The sequence below is a fragment of the Psammomys obesus genome, unplaced genomic scaffold (assembly GCF_907164565.1).
Source record: "Psammomys obesus unplaced genomic scaffold, mPsaObe1.curated_primary_1811, whole genome shotgun sequence".
NCBI lineage: Eukaryota > Metazoa > Chordata > Mammalia > Rodentia > Muridae > Psammomys > Psammomys obesus.
The window spans coordinates 15175362-15200717 of NW_026596095.1; the positions used below are offsets into that span (position 1 = coordinate 15175362).

At 39.1% G+C, this 25356-nt stretch overlaps 1 protein-coding gene across 1 annotated transcript in view; it reads left to right on the forward strand.

The window, feature by feature from the left end:
* Zgrf1 (zinc finger GRF-type containing 1) overlaps positions 1-25356 on the forward strand; it is a 62400-nt gene that overhangs the window by 2983 nt on the left and 34061 nt on the right. Inside the window, exons 4-12 of the mRNA XM_055628296.1 lie at positions 1520-1579; positions 3444-3629; positions 4534-6286; positions 9770-9840; positions 14778-14963; positions 19371-19494; positions 21445-22082; positions 22717-22855; positions 24281-24465. Coding sequence (XP_055484271.1) covers positions 1520-1579; positions 3444-3629; positions 4534-6286; positions 9770-9840; positions 14778-14963; positions 19371-19494; positions 21445-22082; positions 22717-22855; positions 24281-24465 — 3342 coding nt within the window. The remainder of the gene's footprint in view (positions 1-1519; positions 1580-3443; positions 3630-4533; positions 6287-9769; positions 9841-14777; positions 14964-19370; positions 19495-21444; positions 22083-22716; positions 22856-24280; positions 24466-25356) is intronic.

Here is a 25356-nt window from a genome sequence, read left to right on the forward strand (position 1 = left end):
TCCTTCCTTCCTTCCTTCCTTCCTTCCTTCCTTCCTTCCTTCCTTCCCTCTTTCCTTCCTTCTTCTGACAAGGTTTCTTTTTGTAGCCCTAGCTGTCCTAGAACTCGCTCTTTAGACCAGTCTGGCCTCAAATTCAGAGATCCTGCTGCTTCTGCCTCCCAAATGCTGGTATTAAAGCATGTGCTGCCACAACCTGGCTGTAGCTAAGTCTTTTTAAATATTAACATATTACAGAAACTTGGTTGTGTGCATACTACTGACAATTACAACCTCTTGATCAAATATGTGCTCTTAAGTGAAGGCTTTTCACATTCTGTCTTTATTCTGCTTCTCTGTCATTTTAAAGCAATGGTTCTCAAACTCTGTGACCCTTTTACATAGTTCTCATATTGTGACCGGCAATCATAAAATTATTTTGGTTGCTCCTTCATAGCTTTTTTAATTTTGCTAGTGTTACGAATTGTAATGTATATCTTTGAAGATAGAGGTTTGTCAATGGGGTCTCAACCCACAGGTTAAGAACCATTGTTATAAAGTTATCACTAAAGAAAGCTTTTCAGTAGGGAAGAGGTAATTAACTGTATTTTAAACAATATTTAATTTGTTAAAAAAAAAAAACAGCTTTGCCTTAAGCCAGCAATTTCAACTTATATAAACCTATCACATTTATTTATTTATTCATTCATTCATTCATTTATTTATTTATTTATTTATTTATTTATTTATTTATTTATTTACTTTTGAGACAGCCTCTTTGTATATAGACTAGCCTGGCCTTGAACTCACAGAGATCCACGTGCCTATGCCTTCCAAGTGCTGGATTAAAGACGTGTACCACTACATCTGGCTTTCAAAATTTTTTAATTTTATTTTTAAAAACTTGCAAAGAGGACTTTGGAGTTAGAGTTACAGGCAATTGTGAGACACCTGACATGGGTGCTGGGAAAAGAACTCACATGTGGAAGCAAGCATTCTTAACCACTGAGCCATCTCTCCTGCCCCTGATCTCATTTCCTACTGGCCCCACTCAGTGCATTCCAATTCTGTTCCCTTCCCAATATTCCGTTCAAGTATCTTCCTGGTTGGAATCAAGTTTTTAATTTCTTTCTTTAGGTGTGTGTGTGCAGGGGTGTGTGTAGAGGTCAGAGGTCCACCCTGGCTGTCTCCTGCACTGAACCCAGAGCTCACTGGCTTGCTATACTGGCCTCTCCTGTCTCTCTGTCTCCCTCCCCTCCTACAGGCCCACAGCAAGCTTTGCATAAATGCTGGGGACTGACTCCAGGTCCTTTGCTTTACTAACAGCGCCATCTCCGCAGCACAAGAGTCCTTACATTTCTTACACGGTGTCTCAGCACTCATGCTCAGTGCACTTGAAATAGAAATACTGTTAAATACAAGTTACAGAATGTTTATAATTCCTGTCTTGTATGAGTTACTTACATGACAAATTTTGATTTGCTATTAAAGATTCCAAGAAACACAAAGAAAAAATTTTTAACTTTGATCTTGTTTTAAACAGGCAATTTTATATGATGACAAAGGAGCATGTTTGGAAAGTCTGTTTCTTAAGGGCCTTGAGGTATTTTAATGATTTACATTACTTCCTTGAAATTTATAAATTTACTTAGATACTTGTTTATGACTTGTTAATGGTTTAGTCATAGTGTTGATGCTGATAATAGGTGGTATTATTGTTTATTTATTAGTACCTTGTGCTAACAGCCTTTATCTAATTTGAATTTTTATGACAATGTTATGATGCTTTTACATTAGCAGTGCAGCACAAAAGATTTAGTAGCATGTTGATGCTCATAGGATCAACATGGATGGTGATGGCTCATATTCAAACCCAGGATGTGACTCTAGAATTGGCTTCTGTTAGGTGAGATTTTGTTGTGCTGGGGATGGAAGTGAAGGCTTCATTCATATGAGGTCTATGTTCCACCGCTGAGTTCTGTCATTAGACTTCACACAGTGGTGTGGCAGTCTTTGTGAAATTATTCCCATTTAAGTATTTTCTCATATACAATTTTTTTGTTTTTCTTGTGTTTGAAGATGGAAAGAAATTGCAGACATTAGAACTGCTCTGGGCTCCTTTCAGACTCTGAACACCTCCTATGCAGCCCACGACCCGTGTCCACTCTTCAACTGGAAACGGAGATCAGTGTTGTTCTGGAGATCAGACATTACCTAATATAATGTCATACCATTAATATCTCTGTGTGGATACTTGGCTATGAAGTCTTGTGTCATGAATAGTGGATGTTCTTTCAGATTTATGAAAAGGGGGTCTAGGAGAGAAGACCTATTTTGTTAGTAGGTGCTTAATTAATGTAGCTACTGTTATTTAATAGGATAAAAATTATTTTCTTTCTTTCCTTTTTTTTTTTTTTTTTTTTTTTGTTATTTTGAGACAGGATTTCTCTGTGTAATAGCCCTGGCTATCCTAGACTCAGACTGGGCTTGAACTCACAGAGATCCACCTACCTTTGTCTTCCAAGCACTGGGATTAAAGGTGTTTGTCATCATGCCCAGCCTAAAATGTATTTTCTAAGTTGGTAATCTTAGTATTTTACCCTAGAGTTGGTGTCAAGTTAATAAAATGACTATGCAATGTCCCCTTTTCTAGGTAATATGATTATGTTACTAAATTTAACAATACTTATGATAATTATGAAGTTGTAATTCACATACATTTATAAGGATACAGAATTGAGAACTAACAGCTTTCGCTTTTTAGAAAATTGCATTTAGAGCTGGGTGTGGTGACACACTCCTATAATCCCAGCACTCAGGAAGGCAGGCAGAGGCAGGTGGATATCTGTGAGTTCAAGGCCAGTCTGGTCTATAAAGCGAGTCCAGGACAGCCAAGGATTCACAGAAAAATCCTGTCTCAAAAAACAGAAAAGCAGGGGCTGGAGAGATGGCTCAGTGGTTAAGAGTACTATCTGCTCTTCCAAATGGACCCGGGTTCAATTCCCAGCACCCACATGGCAGCTCACAACTGTCTGTACCACCAATTCCAAGGAATCTGACACCTTCACACATAAAATAAAATAAATTAAAAAAAAAAGCAAAACAAAACTAAAATTGCATGTAGTTGTATGGATTCTAAGTGAACTAAGTGAAAGAAAGCATTCTGCTTGTCTTTGTGTTCATAGCATGTGACAAAGGGCTTCAGTAGCACCACAGTATATACTGCTGAATAAATAAATTAGTGAGTTTTTATTGCATTATTATCCTTTTTTTGTCTGTGTTTTGGATGGTTAGCTAGTACATAGTAATCAAAAGTTGAGGGATTTGATGATTGATTTTTTTTTTTTTTTCCAGTTTCGTTGAATGTTCATTGAATGATTTTGTTCATTGCTAGGGAGCCTGCTGCCATATATGGTATATATAAAATCACCTGAATGCAATTTTGATGTTTATTCTTTAAAATGTAGGTGAAGCCTGGAGATGACTTGGAAAGTGAGCGATACTTAATCACAGTTGAGGAGGCTAAGGCTGCTGGAAGCAGAGCTGTTAAACCTGGTGGCCCTGCGGAAGCACTGGAGTCAGGCCCGAGGATAGTTACATCCTCCAGCCGGTCTCTTGGGTGTCAGCCCTCTGGCTTAAAAAGGAAGGCAACTGTAAGTTCCTGCGTGGAAACTAATATTTCAGTGTATAGTTATCAAGTTATTTTTGAAACTAGTAAGTTTTTACCATAGGTTGCTATTTAAATGGTGCTTCATAGTTTACTTAGGTAACAAAGTAAATGCAAGTTAGAAAAGTCTCACTAAAGAAAGTTTAGGGCTGGAGAGATGGCTCAGAGGTTGAGAGCCCTGGCTGCTCTTCCAAGGGTCCTGAGTTCAGTTCCCAGCGACCACATGGTGGCTCATAACCATCTATAGTGAGATCTGGTGCCCTCTTCTGGCGTGCAGGGACACATGAAGGCAGGACACTGTATACATAATAAATAAATAAATATTAAAAAAGGAAGGAAGGAAGGAAGGAAGGAAGGAAGGAAGGAAGGAAGGAAGGAAGAAAGAAAGTAAGTTTTTATAGCTGGGCGTGGTAGTGCACACCTCTAATCCCAGCACTCACAAATATTGTTAAGTTTAAGAAAGAAAGAAAGAAAGAAAGAAAGAAAGAAAGAAAGAAAGAAAGAAAGAAAGAAAGAAAGTTTTTATAGCTGGGCGTGGTAGTGCACACCTCTAATCCCAGCACTCACAAATATTGTTAAGTTTAGTTACATTTATAGCCAGGCATGGTGGTACACACCTGTAATCCCAGCACTCAGGGAGGCATAGGCAGTCAGATCTCTGTGAGTTCAAGGCCAGGTCCACAAAGTAAGCCAGGACAACCACGGCTACAAAAAAACCCTGTCTCAAAAACAAAACAAAACAAAAAAATCCAACAAAGTTTATATTTTAATTTAGCAAATTTTAAAATATTATATACCTTAGGCAAAGCATACATATTCTTTTTAGCAAATTGATTTTAAAATTTTCTTAGAAATAATTGTATAACTAACGATTGTTTTAATGTGTTTAGGGTTTTCAAAGACCATATAAGGTACCAAAGACAGTGACTGTTACAGAACATGGTGAATTGGCTGCCTCACTTGGTGATATGAAGCCTGGCTCGACATTTCCTCCCTCATTCTCTAGCACACTTCCTTTGTTTTCTACTGTTGGTCAGAAAGATATAAATCATACATCAGCAGGCAGTGAGAATATTGCCACTTTCAGGAACAGAGAGAGAAACAACAGGCCTTTTTCGCTTGTCTCTTCATCCTTGAGGATTAACTCAGACACTCTAGGTAAAGAGGACAATTTTTGCTTTCCTGTCAGTTCTGAAGCCCAACATTTAAACTCTTTATTGGCCAAAGAGCCCATGAGAAGAAATAGTTCCGACTCTCACTGCCCTGGAGTTTCACAAAACCTCAGAAGCAAAGCACAGATATTAGCGCTTCTGAAATCCAGCTCAAGTAACAAGAGTAGTGATCTGCATTGTGAGATTACAGGACGTTTTCCTAACGGATGGCCACAGGTATGTTTAGAGGGTACTTCCCAGCCGAAGGAAAAATATGCTGAGACACAGAGCACAGGGAGTTTAGGCTGTGAGCTACAGTCAGAAAATCCCACAAGGACTACAAGCCGGTGGACCATGTATTTATCCTCACAGAGATCGCCTCCTTGTTCTGCTAGAGATGAGAATGATACAGAGGACAAACCAGAAGCCCAAAAAGATGTGAACATTTTTAATTTTTCTGAACTTTTGGTACCAAAAAAGTCAGAGCTCTTTGAAACATGTACTGATAACATAGAATTGTACAGTGAAAACAAACCAGTAGATAATAATTGCCAGTACAAGAATCAGGAAGAAAACCCAGCACCTTCGTTCTATGAGAAAAGCAGCTTACTGGTCAGCTGTAACAGTAAAGAAAATGTCGATTTATTACCAGAATGTGACATTCAGAACAGTAGCAAAGTATCGTTTAATCAGAATGACCAGATGTGTATGGAGGGGTCGCCTTGCACTGGAGAAAGTCTCGAGGGGGCAAATGCAGCGCTGGAAGCAGAGTACAGACCAGTGTCACCATCGCCAGAAATGGAACAAAAACAAAGTGAAACTGAGTGTTCTGTAAGTAACAATTCTAAAGTTTCAGATGACATTGTCGACATGGCTGCTGAAAGTTATGCTGATAGAGTAAGTATGAATACTCTTCATAATCCTCTGCAACCATTTCTGGAAGTTTCTTTTAATCTGAGCAACTTTGAGACCAGTGACACTGATGAGGCATCGCAAGAAGATAGCAAAGTTTCCCAGGACTCAGAGAGTTGGGAAAAGGAGATTTTGCTTACAGATGATCTGTGTGTTCAGAAGAGCTGTGGGGATATAGGCTGCCAAGAAATCACACAGAAACGCTTGTTACTTCCACCGTCTGCCAGTGACGAGCCTAAAGAGATGCTTCCTGCTAACAAGACTCTGTTGTCAGAATTTTGTGATAGAACGTGTGTGGGTTTTTATGCAGGACTGTATGAAGATGCAGACACTGGAAAAACGATAGAGGAGCAGTGTGGTGACACAGGGAGCAGTTTGGACTCATCACTGGAGTGGAATGAGGATGCACCAGGACACAGCAAAGAAGATGCTAATAAATCTATTCAAAGGAATGGCATTAATGATGGTATTGTTTCACCTTCAAATAACTCCAGAGGTACAGATACAAGCTTACATATTCCTTATCCTTTAAACACAGTCACTAATCCGGCTCCTGAAAACAGTGACCTATTCTCAGAAGGTACTTGGTCTCAGCCTTTTATGTTGGGAAGTCACGTAGACAAAAATGCTGAGCAGGTGTTTTTGCCAGTCTCTAACAGCGGCATTGATATCCAGTCATTGACTACCACTCAGAATCACTCAGAATTTTGTGAACTAGATAAATCTAACACCCAAGTTTCTAGTTCTTTATTGTATCCTGTGGGAACAAAACATCCTGTGTACAAAGGCAGTGAAGCATATATTTCTGAATCTGAAGAATTAGGAAGGATTAGAAGTATGCCCTGTGATCTTTTTGAAGTGGAAACTACACAGAGAAAACAGCAATCCTGTGCTACTTCTAGAAATTCTTCAGAACTTTCTGAAGTAATAAATAACATGTCTGTTTTAAAGTCACAGTCTGAGCATAATACAGCATTAGGAAGCTTGGCAATACTGAAGAAAAAGCATGCCTTTCCACAAGAAGTTTGGTGCAGAGGAGACCCAGATAACAGTCCTAAAGGTTAGAGTCACCTGTCTTGTTTTGGATGTTTCCCTTTGTAGCCCAATGGAAGGGAAGATTATTACTGTCCTGCTGTATTAGACATTTACATATGTGGTGCCTCAGCCATTGTAGAGACAATACAAGGAGAACTCAAAGTTTTTGCAGTTGTGTAGTGAGTTTGAGGCCAACATGGCTGTGTAAGACCCTCCCTCAACAAACAGGGCAAGGATTACACAGTGTAATCCATATATTTTGTAATGCTAACTCTAATAGAGGCTAATATAATGAAGAGTACGTCTTCCTACCGCAGTTCCTCTGTTTATTGAACAGTAACCTTGAAATGCCCTGGGAATATGCAGAACACACATTGACAGGTATAAGCAAGGATACGTTCAGGTTAAGCATACTAACCCAAACCTGCAGTGCTTTCCATTTACATGTCTATACCCCATCCCAAGTCTGCGGTATAAGACTGCCCTCTGCTCCATTCTGTAATATTTCTTTAATCCTACAGTGTGAAAGGGCCCTGACTCAAGATGTCAGTGTATTTTACTCCCCAAATTCCACAGTGCTTACCAGATATTTGCCAAATTGTTACAGTGATATAGTCCACAAAAAACTGTTACTTGTGTAAAGTTCACATGTCCTTCCTAAGTCACATTAGTAGGTGACTGGAGCCTCTCCTCTTAGACGTCATAATCCTGCCGTTTTCATGAACTCTTCATTTTTTAAATGGGCTTTGGTCTTTTTATTCTTATAATAATTTTTTAAAATGTGTTGGCAATATTAATCCTTTATGATATTTGTGGCATATGTATGTTTGGTTTTTTTGTTAGTTGTTTGGGTTTTTCAAGATAGGGTTTCTGTTTGTAGTCTGCACTATCCTAGAATTTGCTCTGTAGACCAGCTGGCTTCAAACTCAGAGATCTGACTGCCTCTGCCTCCTATGTACTGGGTTTGAAGGCATGCACCACCACCCAGTTTATGTGTGTGTGTGATTTTTGTTGTTGTCTGTTTTGTTTTTGAGACAGGGTTTCTCTGTGTAGCTCTGGCTGTCCTGGAACTCACTCTGTAAACCCGGCTGGCCTCAAATTCACAGAGATCTGCCTGCATCTGTCTCCCAAGTGCTGGGATTAAAGGCCTGTGCCACCACCATCAGGCATGTGTATACATTTGAAGACAGCATCTTGCTGTATAGCTCTATACCCTGCAATATAGCACCTACTAATCTATAACATATGAAGGTAAATGAACAATACTCTGATACCCAACGTTAAAGAAATCCTTATTTGGATATCTCAAGTCATTTTTTCTAAAAGTAGGAGTAAATTACTATACATTCTAAAATTCTTTGAACTGTGGTTGTTTGATAGTGCCTATAGCGTATTTTCTAAAACAAAATAAAAATTTTAATTGAAAAAATGAGTAGGTGTAACTGGTTTATAAACCAAAATAAGAGTATAGCTTTGTAATATGAAGATTTGGAAATGTAGAATTTTATTTTGAGAAAATGATTTTTTTGTCAAGTTAGAAGAGGATCATAGTTGCTTCACACTGTTCTGTGATGAGCTTAAGCACCAAACTGTTGAATCCTTGGCCACATGAGACATGTAAGGTTGGTGTCCTGCACACCTCTGTCCAGAACATTTTCATCTACTCATCAACACACAATTGTGTCTTTACTTAAAATCCTCTTTATTTATAAAATTTTTCCTTATTAGCATCGAACTCATAGCCAGCAACACTACGACTTGTACATAATCAAAATGATCCAGACATATTTTCTCTGCAGCAGACATTACAACTGTCATTCACTTAACACGAGATAGCACTAACTCTAGGGGACTTGAAAATAGTGAAATCATCAATAAAACCACACAAATGTGAAAGTTGTGGTCCTAAATTTGCTACTAAATAAAAAAGACTTGTGTGTGCAGTATAAAATAAGGCAGAGTGTTGTCTTTTTGGGACTGTGTCTGTGCTGTGGATCTGCCACCCCGTCAGCCTCATACCCTGCTTTTGTTTTCACACCCGCTTCTGTCCTTCAGCTTAACCTTGCTTTAGGTCTCAGTTAAAGTCAGGTGGATTTAAGATAGGTTTGGATAGACTGGTTCTCTGTCCCCCTTTACCCATGTTGTTCATAATAATAGTGTAATGGTTTTATTAGCTTTCTTATTCTTAGCAATTGGGAAATACTTCAGTTTTAACATTCATATTATAGGTGATTGTCTATTGGTTTATATTATTTTTAAATTTATATTATATTATTTTATTTTATTTTTGGGTTTTCAAGATAGGGTTTCTCTGTGTAGCCTTAGCTGTCCTGGACTGGCTTTGTAGAACGGTCTAGCCTTCAACTCACACAGATGCCCCTACCTCTGCCTCCCTGAGTGCTGGGATTACAGGTGTGTGCCAGCATGCTGGCTTAGAGTATATTATTTTCTAAAATAGGTTGACAAAAAAAATGCAAACACATATCCCCACTGAGACATAGTGACCAGTAAGGGAGCTGGAGAGATGGCTCAGCAGTTAAGAGCTTGCTGCTTTTGCAGAGGATTTAGATCTGGCTCCTGGCCTCTGTAGGCACCTAACATGCATGTGTGTATAGACAAATATTCATGCAAAGAATGAAATCTTATCTGTTTGACTGCCTGTCTGTGTGTCTGATCTATCTACTTGAGAGGGTTTCTCCATTTAGCGCTGGCTGCCCTGGAATTCAATGTAAACTAGGCTGCCCTTCTATCCACTTCTCATTTCTGAGTACTGGGATTAAAGGCGTATGGCTACATTTGGTCTTATTTTTTTAAAGAAAGTAACCAGTAATGTTTTTATTTTAAGTATATTGAATTTTTTGTCTTAAGAATATACCAGCCTATTCAGATTAGTCCACTGAACCTTTACTCACACTCGAGATAAAATGATTAGCAAGACGTTACTTTTTAAAGTTTTAGAAGTAAATGTTTATTTGGAAACACTGTGATGCTTAATGGTAAATAAGGCTGCTTAATTCTTCCATTCCAGCCAGGAACTCACCTGCCATAGTTTCACATGCTCTGCTAGAGTGTCCACATGAGCATCGGCCTTCTCAGCAGGTACATATGTATTTCTCTCTAAGCTACTGTTTTTCTGATATAGAAAATAGTGATGTTTTCATATGTGTACAGCATATACTTTGACTATACTTTTTCACTGCTATCTCTTCTCTGCCCCCTTTCTGGTATTTATGTATTTAGGTATCATTTATGTCATATAGCTGATAAGAATTGTGTTAGGGTCACTATTGCTATGACAAAACACTATGACCAAAAGCAACTAGGGGAGGAAAGGGTTTATTTCAGCTTACGTTTCAGGCCAACAGTTCATTTCTGGGAAAGCCAGGGCAGGAAGCTAGAAGCAGGAGCTGATGCAGAGGCTGTGGAGGAGTGGTGCTTATTGACTTGCTCCTTTTAGCCTGCTCAGTCTCCTTATAGAACCCAGGACCACCAGCTCAGGGTGACACTATTCACAGTGGCCTGCGTTATTTCCCATTAATCACTAAGAAAATGCCCTACAGCCAGATCTTTGACTTCCACATCATAGTCTATCATTGAAGGAAGTCAGGACAGGAACTCATACAGGGCAAGACCTGGAGGCAAGAGCTGATACAGAGGCCACGGAGAGGTGCTGCTTATAGGCTTGCTCCTCATAGAACGCTCAGCTTGGTTTTGTTTTGATTTTTCGAGACGAGGTTTCTGTATATGTGCACCACCACTGCCCAGCTTCAGCCTGCTTTCTTACAGAATCCAAGAGTGCAGCATCCACAGTAGTTTTGACCCTCCCTCATGAATTTCTACTTAAACTTTTCTATAGTTGATCTTAAAGAGCAGTGGCTATCAAGCTTCCTAATACTACAACCCTTTAATACAGTTCCTCATGTTGCGGTTACTTCCAACCATGAAATTATTTTTGTTGCTACTTAGTAACTGTAATTTGGCTACTCTTATGAATTATAATGTAAATATCTGTGTTTCCTGATAGTCTGAGGTGACCACTGTCACCTAAAGGATCATGCAAACCCCAAGGGGTCAAGACCCATAGTTTGAGAACCACTATTATAGAAGCATTTTTCTCAGTTGAGGCTCTTTCTCTTTTCTGATGACTCTAGCTTGTATCAAGTTGACAAAACTAAGCAGAAAAACTGACCCCTTGTCAATTGATACACAAATGCATCACTGATAAGCTACAACCTTTCCTTTCTTGTTCATCCCCAAAATCACACAATATAAACATCACAATATAAGACATTTTTATAAACTTGAGAAGTCCCATAGCCAAACATCTTAAAATCTGCCTTTTTAAAAATCCATAGACTCCTTAAAAGTTCAGTCTTTTAGCTATGGGCTCCTATGAAATCAATACAAGGTTAAAGACTTCCTTACCTCAAGAGGGAAGAACCAGGACAGTCACAAGCAAAGTAAAGCAAAACTCCAACTATAAATAACTCAATGTCCAGTATCAGAGATTCACTCATGATCTGGATTCCTCCAAGGGGCCTGTCTCACTTCTCGGGCGCCACCCTCTGAGCACACACAGCTTGTCATGTAGGCTTATGTCTGTTTCACTTCACACCTGCTGCTGTTCTTAGTGGACATCCTATGGTACTGGCATCTCCGAAGTTCTGGGGTCTCTTGCTGAGACTGGGTTGCACTTTTATCAATAGCCTCTCATAGGCTCTGTTTATGGTGCCAGGCCTTAACTTCTCTGCACAACCTCTTCAGTCCTGGGCCTTCAGGTGCTACTGAGGCTGCACCCTCACCCATGTCCTCTCCTGGCCTCTCACAGTTCCAAGCCTCAGCTGTTCTTTGTGACCCCTTCATGCCTTCAAAACCAGTACCAGCTAGGTGGTTCTTATTCTAGCAAGTTCAGCTGCCAGCACAAGGTACAACTGGCCACCTCGTGAACACAGCTTCTGTGTGCTGTCTTTGCGGAAACACTTCCCAGACCATTTCACCTCAGTGATGCTGGCCTCTTAAACACAGCTGATTTTCAGCCCCAGCTGGCCAGCACTCATTGTCTCTCAAAGCAGTTTTACCTTAGTGGTTCTGGTCCTTTGTTGATCACAGCTGATTCTTCAGCCCCAGCTGACAAGATACCACAGATTCTTTACACAAATGCACTGGTACAGTCTGCTTCACTCTGAAACTTAAAACCAGGCCTCTGTTGTCTACACTGCTCTCAATATTTTCCAAGCTGCTACAGAACAGCCCACTGAGCATTGAACACTCAGTGGCTTTTCCAGCCTAAAGTTCCAGAGTTCTTCCACAGTCCTCCTCAAAGTGCACACGCCACTGCTCCCAGCTTACAGTCCAGTCTTGATAGTGGCATTTCCTCAACTGAGGTACCTCCTCTCTGCTGACTCTGACTTGTGTCATGCTGACATAAAAGTAGCCAGCACAATAGTGTTCTGTAATTTATGCTGGAATTGTAGCAATACAGAAGGGCCCAAACATTCTTTTTTTTTTTTTAATCTTTTTTTTTTAATTTTTATTAATTACACTTTATTCATTTTGTATCCCCCCATAAGCCCCTACCTCCTCCCCTCCCGATCCTGCCCTCCCTCCCCTTTCTGCATGCATGCCCCTCCCCAAGTCCACTGATAGGGGAGGTCCTCCTCTCCTTTCTGATCTTAGTCTATCAGTTTTCATCAGAAGTGGCTGCATTGTCAGGGTTCTAGGTTATCTCCACGGATCTATGACTCTCCTCATAATTGAGCTATTTTTCTTTATTTCATTTCTTGGCCAAAAGAAATGTATACTAGTCCATTTGTTGAATACTAGCCATGAATGATGGTAAGTACGTGTGTACTAGTAACTCACCAATTTATTATCAAGTAAACACAGCCATGAATGCATATGCCCCTATGAGGTATTATACGGCACTTTGACCTCAGAGTAGAGTAAGTGAGACACTATTCTACTTCTTGTTCCGCATTGATTTTCCTTGTGATAATTGCAGTTGTCTAAACTGACAAATGGCAGTGTTTAAAAACTGAGCTCCACCTGAAAACTAATGTTGGCTGGCAGGAGACAGAAGGAGACATAAGTAGAGTTGCTGCATAGTTGAGGCCTATGCAAGCTACATAGTGGGTTAGGGCAGTCATGTCTACATGGTGTGATCCTGTCCCAAACTTTAAAAGGGGCTGAAAAGATGGCTCAGAACAGTGGTTATTCTTCCAGACTTCCCAGGTGACTCACAACTGAGTGTAACTCCAGTTCTAGCAGGATCTGAGGCTCTCTCTTGGCCTCCAAGGTCATCAGGCACACACATGGTATACAGACATACATGCAGACACAATACCCATGCACATGAAATTATATATTTTTTTAAAAATTAAAAATCTCAAAACAATGAGAGACATGTCACTGAAAGACTATAGTGAGGCCAGATGTTGAAATTGTCCTTGAGTTAGTTTGGTGTCCAGAGATGATGTGTGTTACTGTTTCATTTGGTAGAGACTCCCATGACTACCATGGCATTCTGGAAGACCTTGTTCAGCAGTTTAGAAACAATGGTAGCAATCTGAGAAAAAATTGTGCTAATTAGGATGAATTGAAGTTATTAACTAAGTCATCAAGATTGGTTTTTCTCAGATACTCTTAGCATTTTTGGTGGGACAGTTCTCATGGCACTGCCCTTTTTAGCAGATAGGTTTGGAACAAAGAAATGCTTCATTTGACTTCATTTCATCTTACTTTCCGTCTTAATGGACTACTTTAATATGTAAATAAAGCTCTAGAGGCTGGCCACAAAGCATGTTCTGTGATGAACAAAATGAGTTTCTCTACAGCTTTACCATGTGTTCTACACTGTTCTATTTCTGACAAAATGTATACAGATATTTAAGTAGTGCTACTTAATGTACATCAAAAATTGGTAGACAAGGGGCTCTTGCAAAGGACCCACGTTTAAGTCCTAGCACCCACATAGCAACTAAAAATCAACTGTAACTCTAGTTCCAGATTTGACATCCTTTCTGGCTTCCAAAGTCCTTGTACTCATGTAGTGCACAGACATGCAGGCAGGTGAAATATCCGTTATACAAAATAAAATATCTGGAAAAAATGACAGGTAGCACATGTATGGTTGAGTTTGTAAATAAAAGATTGTGATCCTAAAGTCCCATTCTATCACTGGAAGAATTCTATGTGATTTCACAGAACCAGGCACTTAGAAGATTCCCATTGAGTAAAGCAAATGTAGGTAGGTAGAATATTTAAAGTTTATCAAGATTTGTTTTTGTTAAAATGTGTATGTTTTTAAATATAGAAGAATAGTTTCAGGATGCGGTCATGAAAAGTAACAGAACACTTGCCTTACATGTATGAATCTCTGGTTTCCATTCCCAGCAATACAAAATAATTTTTCAACTGAAGTTCTGTTATAAAAACATTTAGGTTTGATTTTCCTTTCAAATGAGCTTTAGAATCTTTATTATTAAGTAACAGTAGATTCAGAGTATGTATAGTTTTCATTTTGTTAATTCATACATTAGAAATAAATCCTTTATGGACATTCTTTTGGCCTTTTTAGCTATTTTATTTTCCCATGTCTTGGGTGGGCATTGTTACCCTATGTGGAGTAAAAATGTTAAAATCCTCAAGGGGGCAGCAGAGAAAGCCATTTGAGAGACAGGACGTAATGAAGTCTCTGAGGGAGTAAGTCTGCATTGCAGTCATACCCTTCACAGGTATAGAGTTGCCGAAATCCTGTGCTCTGCTTCGTAGTTAAGCCTGACCATTTACAGACTACTCCAGCAAAGTGCTGCTTCATTTCTTCTCTTCCCTCTTTTTTTATTTTGTGTTTGTTTGATTGCTTTCTGTATGACAGACACTATTAAATAGTGGTGATTCTTAGATGAAGCAAAAAGTTCTGTGCACTCAAAGGGCTTACAATACATTAGTATATAATAAGGAGGAATATTTCTATTGTATATATTATAAATACATGTCATATACTTATGACATTCTTATTTTTAATAATTTACCTGTAGCCTGTTGAGTTTCAAGGACATCAGGTGAAAGGATCGGCTACTAGTGGTGTAATGGTCAGAGGACACAGCTTACAGCTAGGATGCAGTCAGTTTCCAGATAGCATTGAATGTGAAAACTTCATGACCAATTCTGGTGTTTGGACAGCAGAGTTGCCTAGCACTTGTGTGCAGACTGACTTCTTGCAGGTAAAAGTCATTTTTATAGTTACATTCCACCAAGTCATTTTCTTTCTTTTTTTTCTCTTTTTTTTTTTAAAACATTTTTGCATTTGTTTGTATGTTTATGTGTATGTATGTGTGTATATCTGTGCACATGTGCACATGCTTGGCATACATGCAGAGGTCAGACGTCAACTTTCTTTTGTTTATTTTTTTATTCATGTATTTTATGTATGTGCGTTCTCTGTCTTCATACATACCAGAAGAGGGAATCAGATCCCGCTACAGATGGTTGTGAGCCACTGTGTGATTTCTCGGAATTGAACTCAATATCTTTGGAGGAACAGCCAATGTTTTGTTTTTTTTGTTTTTTCTTTTTCTGTGGTTTCTCTGTGTAGCCATAGCTGACCTGGCTGTGGATGAGGCTGGCCTTGAACTCAGAGATCCATCTGCCTCTGCCTCCCTAGTGCTGGGATTATAGGTATGTGCCACCACTGTCCAGCAGCTATTGCTGCTCTTAACACCTGAGCCATTTCTCCAGCCCCCTCCCCAAGTAATTTTGTCTTTCTTTCTACTAGTTAATTAATTAAATTTACATTCTGACCTCAGTTTCCATTCCCTCTTGTCCTTTCTCACCTCTACCCCTAATCCATTCCTTCTCCCTTTCTCTTCAAAAGGGGATGCCTCCCATAGATATCACCTAGCCTTGGCATATAAAGTTGTAGTAACTAGGTACATCTTCTATTGAGGCTAGGAGAGGCAGCCCAGTTAGAAAGGGATCCAGAGGCGGCCAACAGAATCAGAGACAGCTCCTGCTCCCACTGTTAGAAGTTCTACATGAAGACCAAGCTGTACAGCTGTTACATATGTGCGGAGGTCCTAGGTCAGTACCACGCACGCTCTTTTGGCGGTTCATTCTCTGTGGGTCCCTCTGGGGCCAGAAGAGTTGATTCTATAGGCTTTCTTATAGTGTCTTGGACCCCTCTGGCTCCTGCAATCTTTCCTCCCTGCCTTCAACAGGATTATCCAAGCTCCACCTAATGTTTGCCTGTGGCTCTCTGCATCTGTTTCCATCAGTTGTTGAGTGAAACCTCTCCGATGATGGCTATGCTACGCTTCTGTCTGGGGTCCCTGGTGCTTGTGTGGCCTCTGGGAGAGCAGGCAAAGTAGTGGGATGGAAAATCCCAAGTCATTTTCTATGTCAGTACCAAATTCTATAAATCCTCATACAAAAGGAGTCCAAGGGTAAATTGAAGGAGTCCAAGGGTAAACTGACAAGAACCATCGTAGCTATACTCAGACTACACAAGGCACACATGCTTTCTGATGTGCTGGCCTGTGGTTTGTGGCTTTAAATCAGCTTATATATAATTAGTCCTTCCTCTAGGGGGTGCTTTGCTTTGCTTTTCTTCTGTGTTGCCAAGTCTACACTATTTCCTACTCTTCGTAATAGTGTATTATAAATTGTAGTCACTATTGTTTGAATTATTAAAAAAAGAAACTTACTGTGTATGATGGCTCTTAATTCCAGCAGTTGAGAAGCTGAACTAGGTACATTTAAGTGCAAGGCCAACCTGGGCTATATAGAGAGTTCTAGGCAGTCAAAGGAAAAAAGAGACCAAATGAGGAAACTTGTGTACTCGTGTCCATTGTCATATTTCTAATTATTGTTAATATGTTAGTTATAGACATAGGGAAATTCCGAGTTTGTCACAAAATGACTAGACCTCCCAAGACAGTGTCTCTCAATAAGTGTGATGGATTGCTAGCATAGGGTGTTCCCTGAACTTTAAGACACGTTCTGAATTTCATCAATCTCTGATGTTAGAAGCACTATTTTGTTAAATACCAGAAAGAAAAGCAGTTAATTAAACAATGCTTGATCAGTTAGACTCGAGAAACATTAAAAACTTTATTGTGGGGGCTAGAGAGATGGCTCAGCAGCAAAGATTACTTGTTCCTTTTGCAGAGGACCTAGACTTGTTTCCCAGCACCTACCTGGTAGCTTACAAACATTCAGAACTCTAGTTTTATGGGCTCTGATGCCCTTTTCTAACCTCTATGGGTACTAGGCATGCACGTGGTACACATACATACATGCAGACAAAATAGAATAATAATCTAAGAAAAGGTAAAATAGGTATCATTACATTTATCTTCCTTAAGTTGTTAATTTAAAGGTATAGGGCTAATATTATTAGCCCTATAATTATTATGGCAGTATTATCTAACCTGCTATTATAATCAATAAAGGACACAGACTCCTGATAGGTTTTGAAATTGTCTTGTTTCACCTTGGGCTGCGCAGATAAATCCACCTACGCTATCTCATATCTCCCAGCCCACATCCCATTCCATCTGCTTTAATCATTTCTATCTGGTCTACCTTCCATCCATAATCCCAAGGTACTTGCTTATATTCTTCATCTGGGCCATTCCTTCCTCCATGCCGGCCATGTGGTTTTTTTTTTCTACCTAACCCATAGATGCGGCCTCCTTCCTTCTCTCCTTCCTGTGCTGTCTCCTCGCAAGATCTTCTCTGCCCTCCAAGCCCAGGAACCTTAGCCATGCTACCCCCTTTGCCCTGTCCAGGTATGTCAGCTTTTTATTAGTCAAACAGGAATAGGTTTTTGGGCAAGTTACAAACATCATTTACAGCTATGTAAACTGTATAATCCAGTAGCACTAAGTGCAGTTGGTAGTGTTTTGAAACAGTCTGCCAGAGCTGTTTTTTCTTCACTTGAATTCTTTCTTAATTTTCTCTTTGGTGGTGCTGCAGACTAAACCTAGGGCCTTATAGTCCTTAGGCCAGTGCTTACTTCTGAGCTGTATCCTGTCCCTGTCAGTTTTTGTTTTTTAATTTTGAGACAGGGCCTTCCTTCATATGTTGCCTAAACTGGCTTGAACTCATTCTGCTTCAGGGAGGCTCTCACCTGATCTGGTTTGTCTCAGACTTTTTGAGTGTTGAGATCTTCCTTCATTTATTCATTCATTCATTTTTGAGGCATGGTCTCATTGTATAGCTCTGGCTGGTTTGAAACTATGTAGACAAGGCTGAACTCACAGAGATCTGTACCTATACTTCCTGAGGGCTGAGGTTAAAGGCATGTGTTCCCACACCTGTCTTAACTATGTTAATCATAGTTGTCTATACTCTATATGTAGCTTTTATTTGCCAGGTGTAATCGTTGTCTTAGAGGCTTACTGGTGAAAAGCTAACCTTTTCTAGCTCTTTCTGAATTCTGGCTGGCTGGTTCAACTCAGCTTTTAAGCTCAAACTCTTCTCTAAGCTGACTGATTCAAACTGGCTTCTCTCAGCTTCTGACTGAATTGTCCTGCTTAGCCTCAAACCTACTCTAGCAATCTGTTCTAATCTTCTGGCTCCTCATTCTCTGGCTAGTCTTTCTTCACCTATGTGTAGCTTAATCTTTCTGTAACCTGTCTCTGTAAAACTGTCCTAGTAAAACTTCTCCCCTATCACCTGCTCTCTACAATGCTGTCTCTTAAGTCCACTCCCTCTCTGTTCTTGTGTGAGTTGTACATATCCTATTCTGTCAAATCTTTCTGATCCATCACTTTGCCTTTCAGTTAGACATTACTTTCAAACATGGCTGCTTTCTTTACCAACTAATCTTACCTACATTGTTTGGGATTAAAGGTGTGTGTTAAGAGCATGTCTGTATTCCAGCCAGATCAAGTAGTCCTAGAAGGGTTTTTAGATGTGATCAGAGCAGCCATGTTGTAGTATAAAATTTCTCTACAATGTGCCACAGAAAATTATTTGTTATTTCTTGTATCTATCTGTATATCTCCCAACACCATTCCCAAGTGCTGGTAAACACTATTCTGTTTTCTTTGGGCTCCCCTCCCCTCCCCTCCTCTTCCCTTCCCCCATGTGTGTATGCCTGCTTGTAGAGAAGGCAAGAAGAAGGCTTTGGCTCCTTCAGAGCTGGAGTCATTGTTTGTAGGCTACTCCGTTTACGTGAGTACTGAGGTATGAACTTTGGTCCAAACGAATGTAGAGGAAGTGCTCTTAACCCTGAGCCGTGTCTTCAGCCTGTTGTTTTTGTTTGTTTGTTTGTTTGTTTGTTTTTTGAGACAGTGTATCAGTAGCCAAGCTGACCTGGAACTTACATGCTGGCCCCAAACATTTAGTAATTCTGCCTTATCCTCCAGACTACTGGAATTGCGGGCATGAGTGAGCTAATATACGTGGTTCTAATTTCTTAACTCTGTAAATTAAAAATACTGTTTATGCAGACTATTCTTGTTAGAGTAGGATAATTTTTAATTGTGGTTTTGATTTGTATTTCCTGTTGACTAGTGATACAATGTGCTTAGAATAGTTAGTTCTAGAGGTTACTAGAATTCAGACAAGTAGAAAAAGATGCAGTAAGAACATTTTAGTTAGTGATTTTCTTTTTTTCTGGACAGGTGATTTCACCAGAACAAAAGATCCCTGCACTGAGCCCTGCACCTACTTTTTCTTTCGACACAAGAAATGAAGACTTTGTGCTTGAGTTCTCTGAGGAGTCTCTGAAAACAAGAACTTTCTGTGGTGAACTTCACTTTCTCAGCATACTGGGCTATGAATGTAATCTGTGAGAGTGTGCTGGGCTATGAATATCAGGGAACCCACCGTCTCTTCCCTTGGATTTTTCCTGTTGTGGATGCTGTTCCAAATGCAGTTTCCTCTCGTTCTTTCTTCTTCCTCTGTTGTCTCTTTACTAACTTTGAAAGTGTTTCCACTGTGTTTCCATAGTACTTTTTGCAGCTAAAATACCAATGATTGGCTTCTCTTTCTGTTCTTCTGTGAAGTGACTCATAGCAAATGTCTCATCGGCACCAGTGGTTGACCTTAGCATAAACTCTTCATCTTCTCTTTGCTTTAGGATGCTGTCAGTATCAGGAACTCTTCAGTGGCTGATTCCATCATTGTTCTCAGACCTTAAGTGTTTATATCCATTTTGACTTTTTTTAAATGAGCCTTTTTCTGCTTCTTGTCAAGTATATTATTCAGTAGGTTCTCTTCCCACTAACCTCTTTTTTTCTGATAATTTCATTAATGTATTTTTTTCTTAATCTGAAGTTAGGTTTGGTAACAGGCAAAGTTATATAGGTTATTGGTGTTTTCATGGTTGTGAGTGGATGATTAATATAAAAAAGAAAAAATTAATGAGTGTCGGTAGTTGATTTGGAGATGGCTTTATGGTTGTATCTGAAGGCCAAAAATAAATAAATAAATGAGATAAAAAAAAAAAAAAGAAAAGAAAAAAGGAGAGTAAGAGGAGATGTGAATGAGGTGGGTATGAGGATGTATTCTTGTAATCCCAGCCCTCAGGAGACAAGGCAGGAAGATTGGTAGATGAAGGCTAGTTTGGGCTAAGTGGGGACCTTGTATGGGAGGAGTACATCCTCTGAAGTCAATCAAGTGGCAGTGGAACAAAAGGGGGATTTTCTCAGGAATGAGGCCTTTAGTTCCATAATAGAGTTTTAACTTTCCATCACTGTTGCTTATTCAGTTGTTGGATTATAGCCTAATACTTCACCAAAGAATATTCATTGGCTCACTTACCGCTATGCTACCCAAATTTTATTTTCTTTTGGGTGGTGGTGGTGCGTGCCTTTAACCCCAGCACTTGGGAGGTAGAGGCAGGCAGATCTATGTGAGTTCAAGGCCAGCCTGGTCTACAGAGCGAGTTCCAAGGCTACACAGAGAAACCCTGTCTCAACCCCTTCTCCCCCAAAATATCCTATAAAATAGAGACTGTGTCAGATAAGTAACAATCTATAATATTTTTAGATAAAAACTTTTATAATATACAATTCCTATGCAGGTTTGCTCACTCAATGTATTCAGTAAATATTTTACATTTCAGCAATATTTACTCAAATAGCTGCTGATAGGAGAAAGGAATTATAAAACTCATTCAGACAAAATCTGACATGAATTCACTATTCCATCTATGTGATTAATTTTATAAATTTTTGTTGTGGAAGGTATCATAATTCATAAATATAATAAAGCTATTTACAGTTACATATTAAATGAGCTATGAACTTCATTTGCAGAAGGAATGTGAGTAGATATCAACTCACTCTGTTAATTCTGACTGCCACTTGGTATGCACTGATCTCTGGACCTTTGTTACCTCATCTGTAAAATGGCAATGATTCAGCTTTTCTCGGATTTAAATGTTTTGAAAAGTTAGATGTTCTGTAAATATAATGAGTAATTAAATTAAAGATACTTAGCTCAGTAGGAGGAAAGAGAAGGACTTAATATTTGTCATCCTTAAAAGAGTCTTCAAATTGCTAAATTAAATTTTGAATCTTTAGATTTTGATATTAAAGCATTTACTTTGGGAAGGGGCGATAGATGTATGTTATCTTCTATTATATACAGCAAATCAGAACCTTCTTCCTTGCCTGTGTAGCCACTGTTTTGTAGGCCTGGGTGATGACTGATTAGACATTTGTATTGAATCAGCATCATGTTTACTTTCAGGATTGAAAAACGTTGGTTTTCTAGAGAGTCAGAACCTGCAAAGGTCTCCATTTGTAGGTGGAACCTCGGTTCCCTTTGTCGATGCTGGACCGGCGATCTCAGGTTCCTGTTCATTCAGGATTGATGACGATGCCCGAGAGTCTTCTGGCGTTCCCATGTTGAGCCTGTGTGAAGAATCAGGTCTTTCATTTGACCTTGGACCTGAGGATCAGGGTGGGACTTCTTTCTGTGAAGAGTGGGGACAAAGGACTCCAGGAGATGTTTCTTTGCTTCATGAGAGTTCTATTCAAAGCAAGTGGCTGAAATATCAAAATCCATCCCAGAGCAACTCAGCTGCTCTGAACAGAACTGGCAGTCAAGTGACAGAGGGCCTCTTTGCTGAGCCTGTCTCTGGGTTGCATTTTAGCCACGCAAGGGAGAGGCAGAGTAATGCTGTGAATGAAAGTTCTGTAGACCCTGTGCACCTGCAGATGATGAAGGGCATGCTCTGTCAGCAACAGCAAGATGTTAGCAGTCAAGATTGGGTTTCCAGAGAGAAAGCTCTTTCTCTGCATGTAGAGTATTCTTCCCAGATGGAGGACATTCAGACTGTGTTGGGAAGTTCTGCCAGCTTCAACTGCAGAGTCAGAGATCCACGGGTGAGGTTTCCTCTTGGTACATTTCACCCTGAGTTACTGTCTGAAATCAACGGAAGAGTGAGCAAAATAGTTTGGGAATAGTTTATTTTTTTATCAGATAGCTGTTTTTTACACCTTTCCTAGTAGTTATGAATATGAAATTATGTATTTGAAAGTCTCTGGAGCAGTGCTGGGCATACAAAAAGTATTTAATAAATATTAGCTCTTCTTTCTGTTTCTGCCACAGGTTTCAGTACTGCTCTCACTGCAATTGCTTTTATTTTTGACCATCAAATCAGTCTTGCTGATTGAAATAAGGCACATAAATCCTATTACAAATTTGCTATGAGTCATTATTATACCCATAACAGAAATAGAAGTATAAAGTGATCTACTTGCAGCAAAACATATTCAAAATCCTATTAAGAGGCTGATGAAAAAAGTTATCTTCTGAAAAGTTAAAAGTGCCATGTAGATATTCAGGCTTTCTCTGGTTTCTTATTTTAGACTATAAAACAACTTTCATGGATTCTGAAAATCAAAAGTACAATTAGTGCTGTCTTCTCTATTATATGAAAAACAATTTATTGGTAAGCAGTGATTTTTTTTTTTTTTTTTTTTTTGAGTTATAATAGGTTGAATCATTCTATTTCAGGACATAAATGGTTCTGAGCTATGCTTCCCAAGTGGGCAGAAAATAATATCAGCTTATCTTCCTCAAAGGCAAGTTCACATACCAGCTGTTTTTCAGTCTCCTACTCACTATAAGCAGATCTTTACAGCTTCCATCATAGGTATGGCTGTTATATTTTATTCTGATGATGACTTAGTGTGATTATTTGAATGACAGAACGATATAATACATTAAGGATTTTCACAGTGTTGTCTCTGGAGATTTATTTTGCATGTTTACTCTAGTAATTATCAGTAACTTTATTCTAATTTCAGATCAAAAGTAGGAAATTGCATATTTTTAAGATGAATTTTATTTATTAAAATAGAAACAAATGACCCCATTACATTTAAATGGAAACTGTTAAGTATGATGCATGAATAGGTTTGAATGTTTTGTTTTGTTTTTAAGTTTTATTTATTTTATGTATGAGTGCTCTATCTGCATGTACACCTGCATGTCTGAAGAGGGCATCAGACCCTGATCACATTATAGGTAGTTGCTGGGAATTGAACTCAGATCTCTTAAAGAGTAGCCAATGCTCTTAACTACTGAGCCATCCCTCCAGCTCCCAAGTCTGAATGTTTTGAAGTGTATAGACAAAACTTGCCTTTTGTAATTGTTACAAGGTGTGGTGCCTGCCTGTTTTCCCAGTGCATAGGAGGCTGAAGGAGATCAAGAGTGAGACATAGTAAACCTAAAAACTAAAATAAAAAATGAGGTAAATAAATCAATGATGTGGCTGCTAAAAGCACAATATTTATATGTATTGAAATGTTACAGTGAGGGACTAGAGAGATGGCTGAGCTATTAAGTGGGCTTCATGCTCTTGTAGAGGATCCAAGTTTCATTCCACACACCCACAATCAAGTGGTTTATACCTATCAGTAAATCTGACTCCAGGGGAGCTGACATTCTCTTCTGGCCTTCTTGAGTGCAGTCATGTGCACAAACCCACACGTGGACACACATATGAACATAATTAAAAATTCTTAAAAAAGAAATGTTATAGTTAAATCTATTAACACATAGATTATATATTAACTATAATAATATAGGTAATATGCAAAAATAATAAAAAGTGTGATGACTTCAGAGGGAGTATAACAAGAGTCTGATAAACAAGGGCTACATGCTTGGATGCATTATTTCAATGGCTGTGAAGCTGAGTTGTTTTTGTTCCAATTTTGCAAAATTGAGACAATAGTAAAGTACAAAGGGGATGTTTGGAAGTTGGAGAGCTGGCTCAGTAGTTAGGAGTGCTTACCACTCTTGTAGAGGGCCAGATTCAATCACTGATGCCCACAAGGAAGTTCATAACCATCTGTAACTCCAGCTCCAGGGGATCCAGCGAATGCTTCTTTTGACCTCAGTGGCACTGCACACACTTGGTGTGCTTGGGCACTCATATACATAAAACAAAAATAAAATTTTAAATTAATGGATGTTATTGTATTGTCTTACAGGTGACCGTTGTAAACAGTACAGTTGATATAAATATAAAACAATTTTGTATTTAATTTTCAGCTCTCTCTCTTTTTTGTAGAGCATCTGAATATATTGCTGTTTGAGTTGGCACAAAGGCTGTATAAAGCGCTTTCCAAAGTTGACATTTCCTTTTATACATCATCAAAAGGAGAGAGTCTGAACAGTGGAAAAAATAATTTGCCATCCTGCCATCATAATCAACCTGCCAAACTTGTCATGGTTAAAAAAGAAGGCCCAAATAAGGTACTGCTTCCGCCTCCTCCCCACACACATAATTGAGGTACTATGGAAACTGAGGCGTGAGTTTTCTTTGTGATATTAGTAACATCACAGTACTTTTTAATGAAGTGAATGGTCTGTGTTCCAGGATACAAAAATATGAATTAGCCTCAAAACTTGCAGGAATTGACTGCATGATAGTGGATGGAAACATACAGGGAAGAAAAGTACACATACAAGGTAGAAAGGATGTGCCTAAGTTACAGTGTCAGCACTGAGAAAGAGAATATTTTCCCTAAGGTTTAGAAAATGCTGAGATGAGACTGAAAGAAATGAAGGTTGGAAACTGTGTGCCAGCACTAGACAAGGCCAAGTGGGTAGAAAACCATGCTGACTTAGTGTGCATTGCTGCGCCACAAAGAGCATGTAGACAGCTTTCACTCGTTTACAGCTGCTTTCACCTGTAACAGTAATAAAACATTTCACTACTGTGTGCATCATTAGTTGAATATATAAATTTGAACTTAAAGTGTCAAAAACATTCATAAATAATAGCATGGCCATAGATTGAAATATGGAGCCATTAACAATCTTGATGAGAGCTGGAGAGATGGCTCAGTGGTTAAGAGCACAGTCCGCTCTTCCAGAGATCCTGAGTTCAGTTCCCAGCATCCACATGGTGGCTCACCACTGGGATCTGATACCGTCTCCTGGCATGCAGGTATGCACTCATATATGTAAAAATGAATAAATCTTCAAATAAAATGTTTAAATTAAAAAATCTTTATGTTGTTCTCAAGATTACTTAATGACATCTTTGCATGTTTGTGCTATGCTGTTTTTACAGGTTTTTTTTACAGAGTATAAAATACATAACTTTGCTTTAAGAAAAACTGTTGTGTGTCTCTCTGTGTG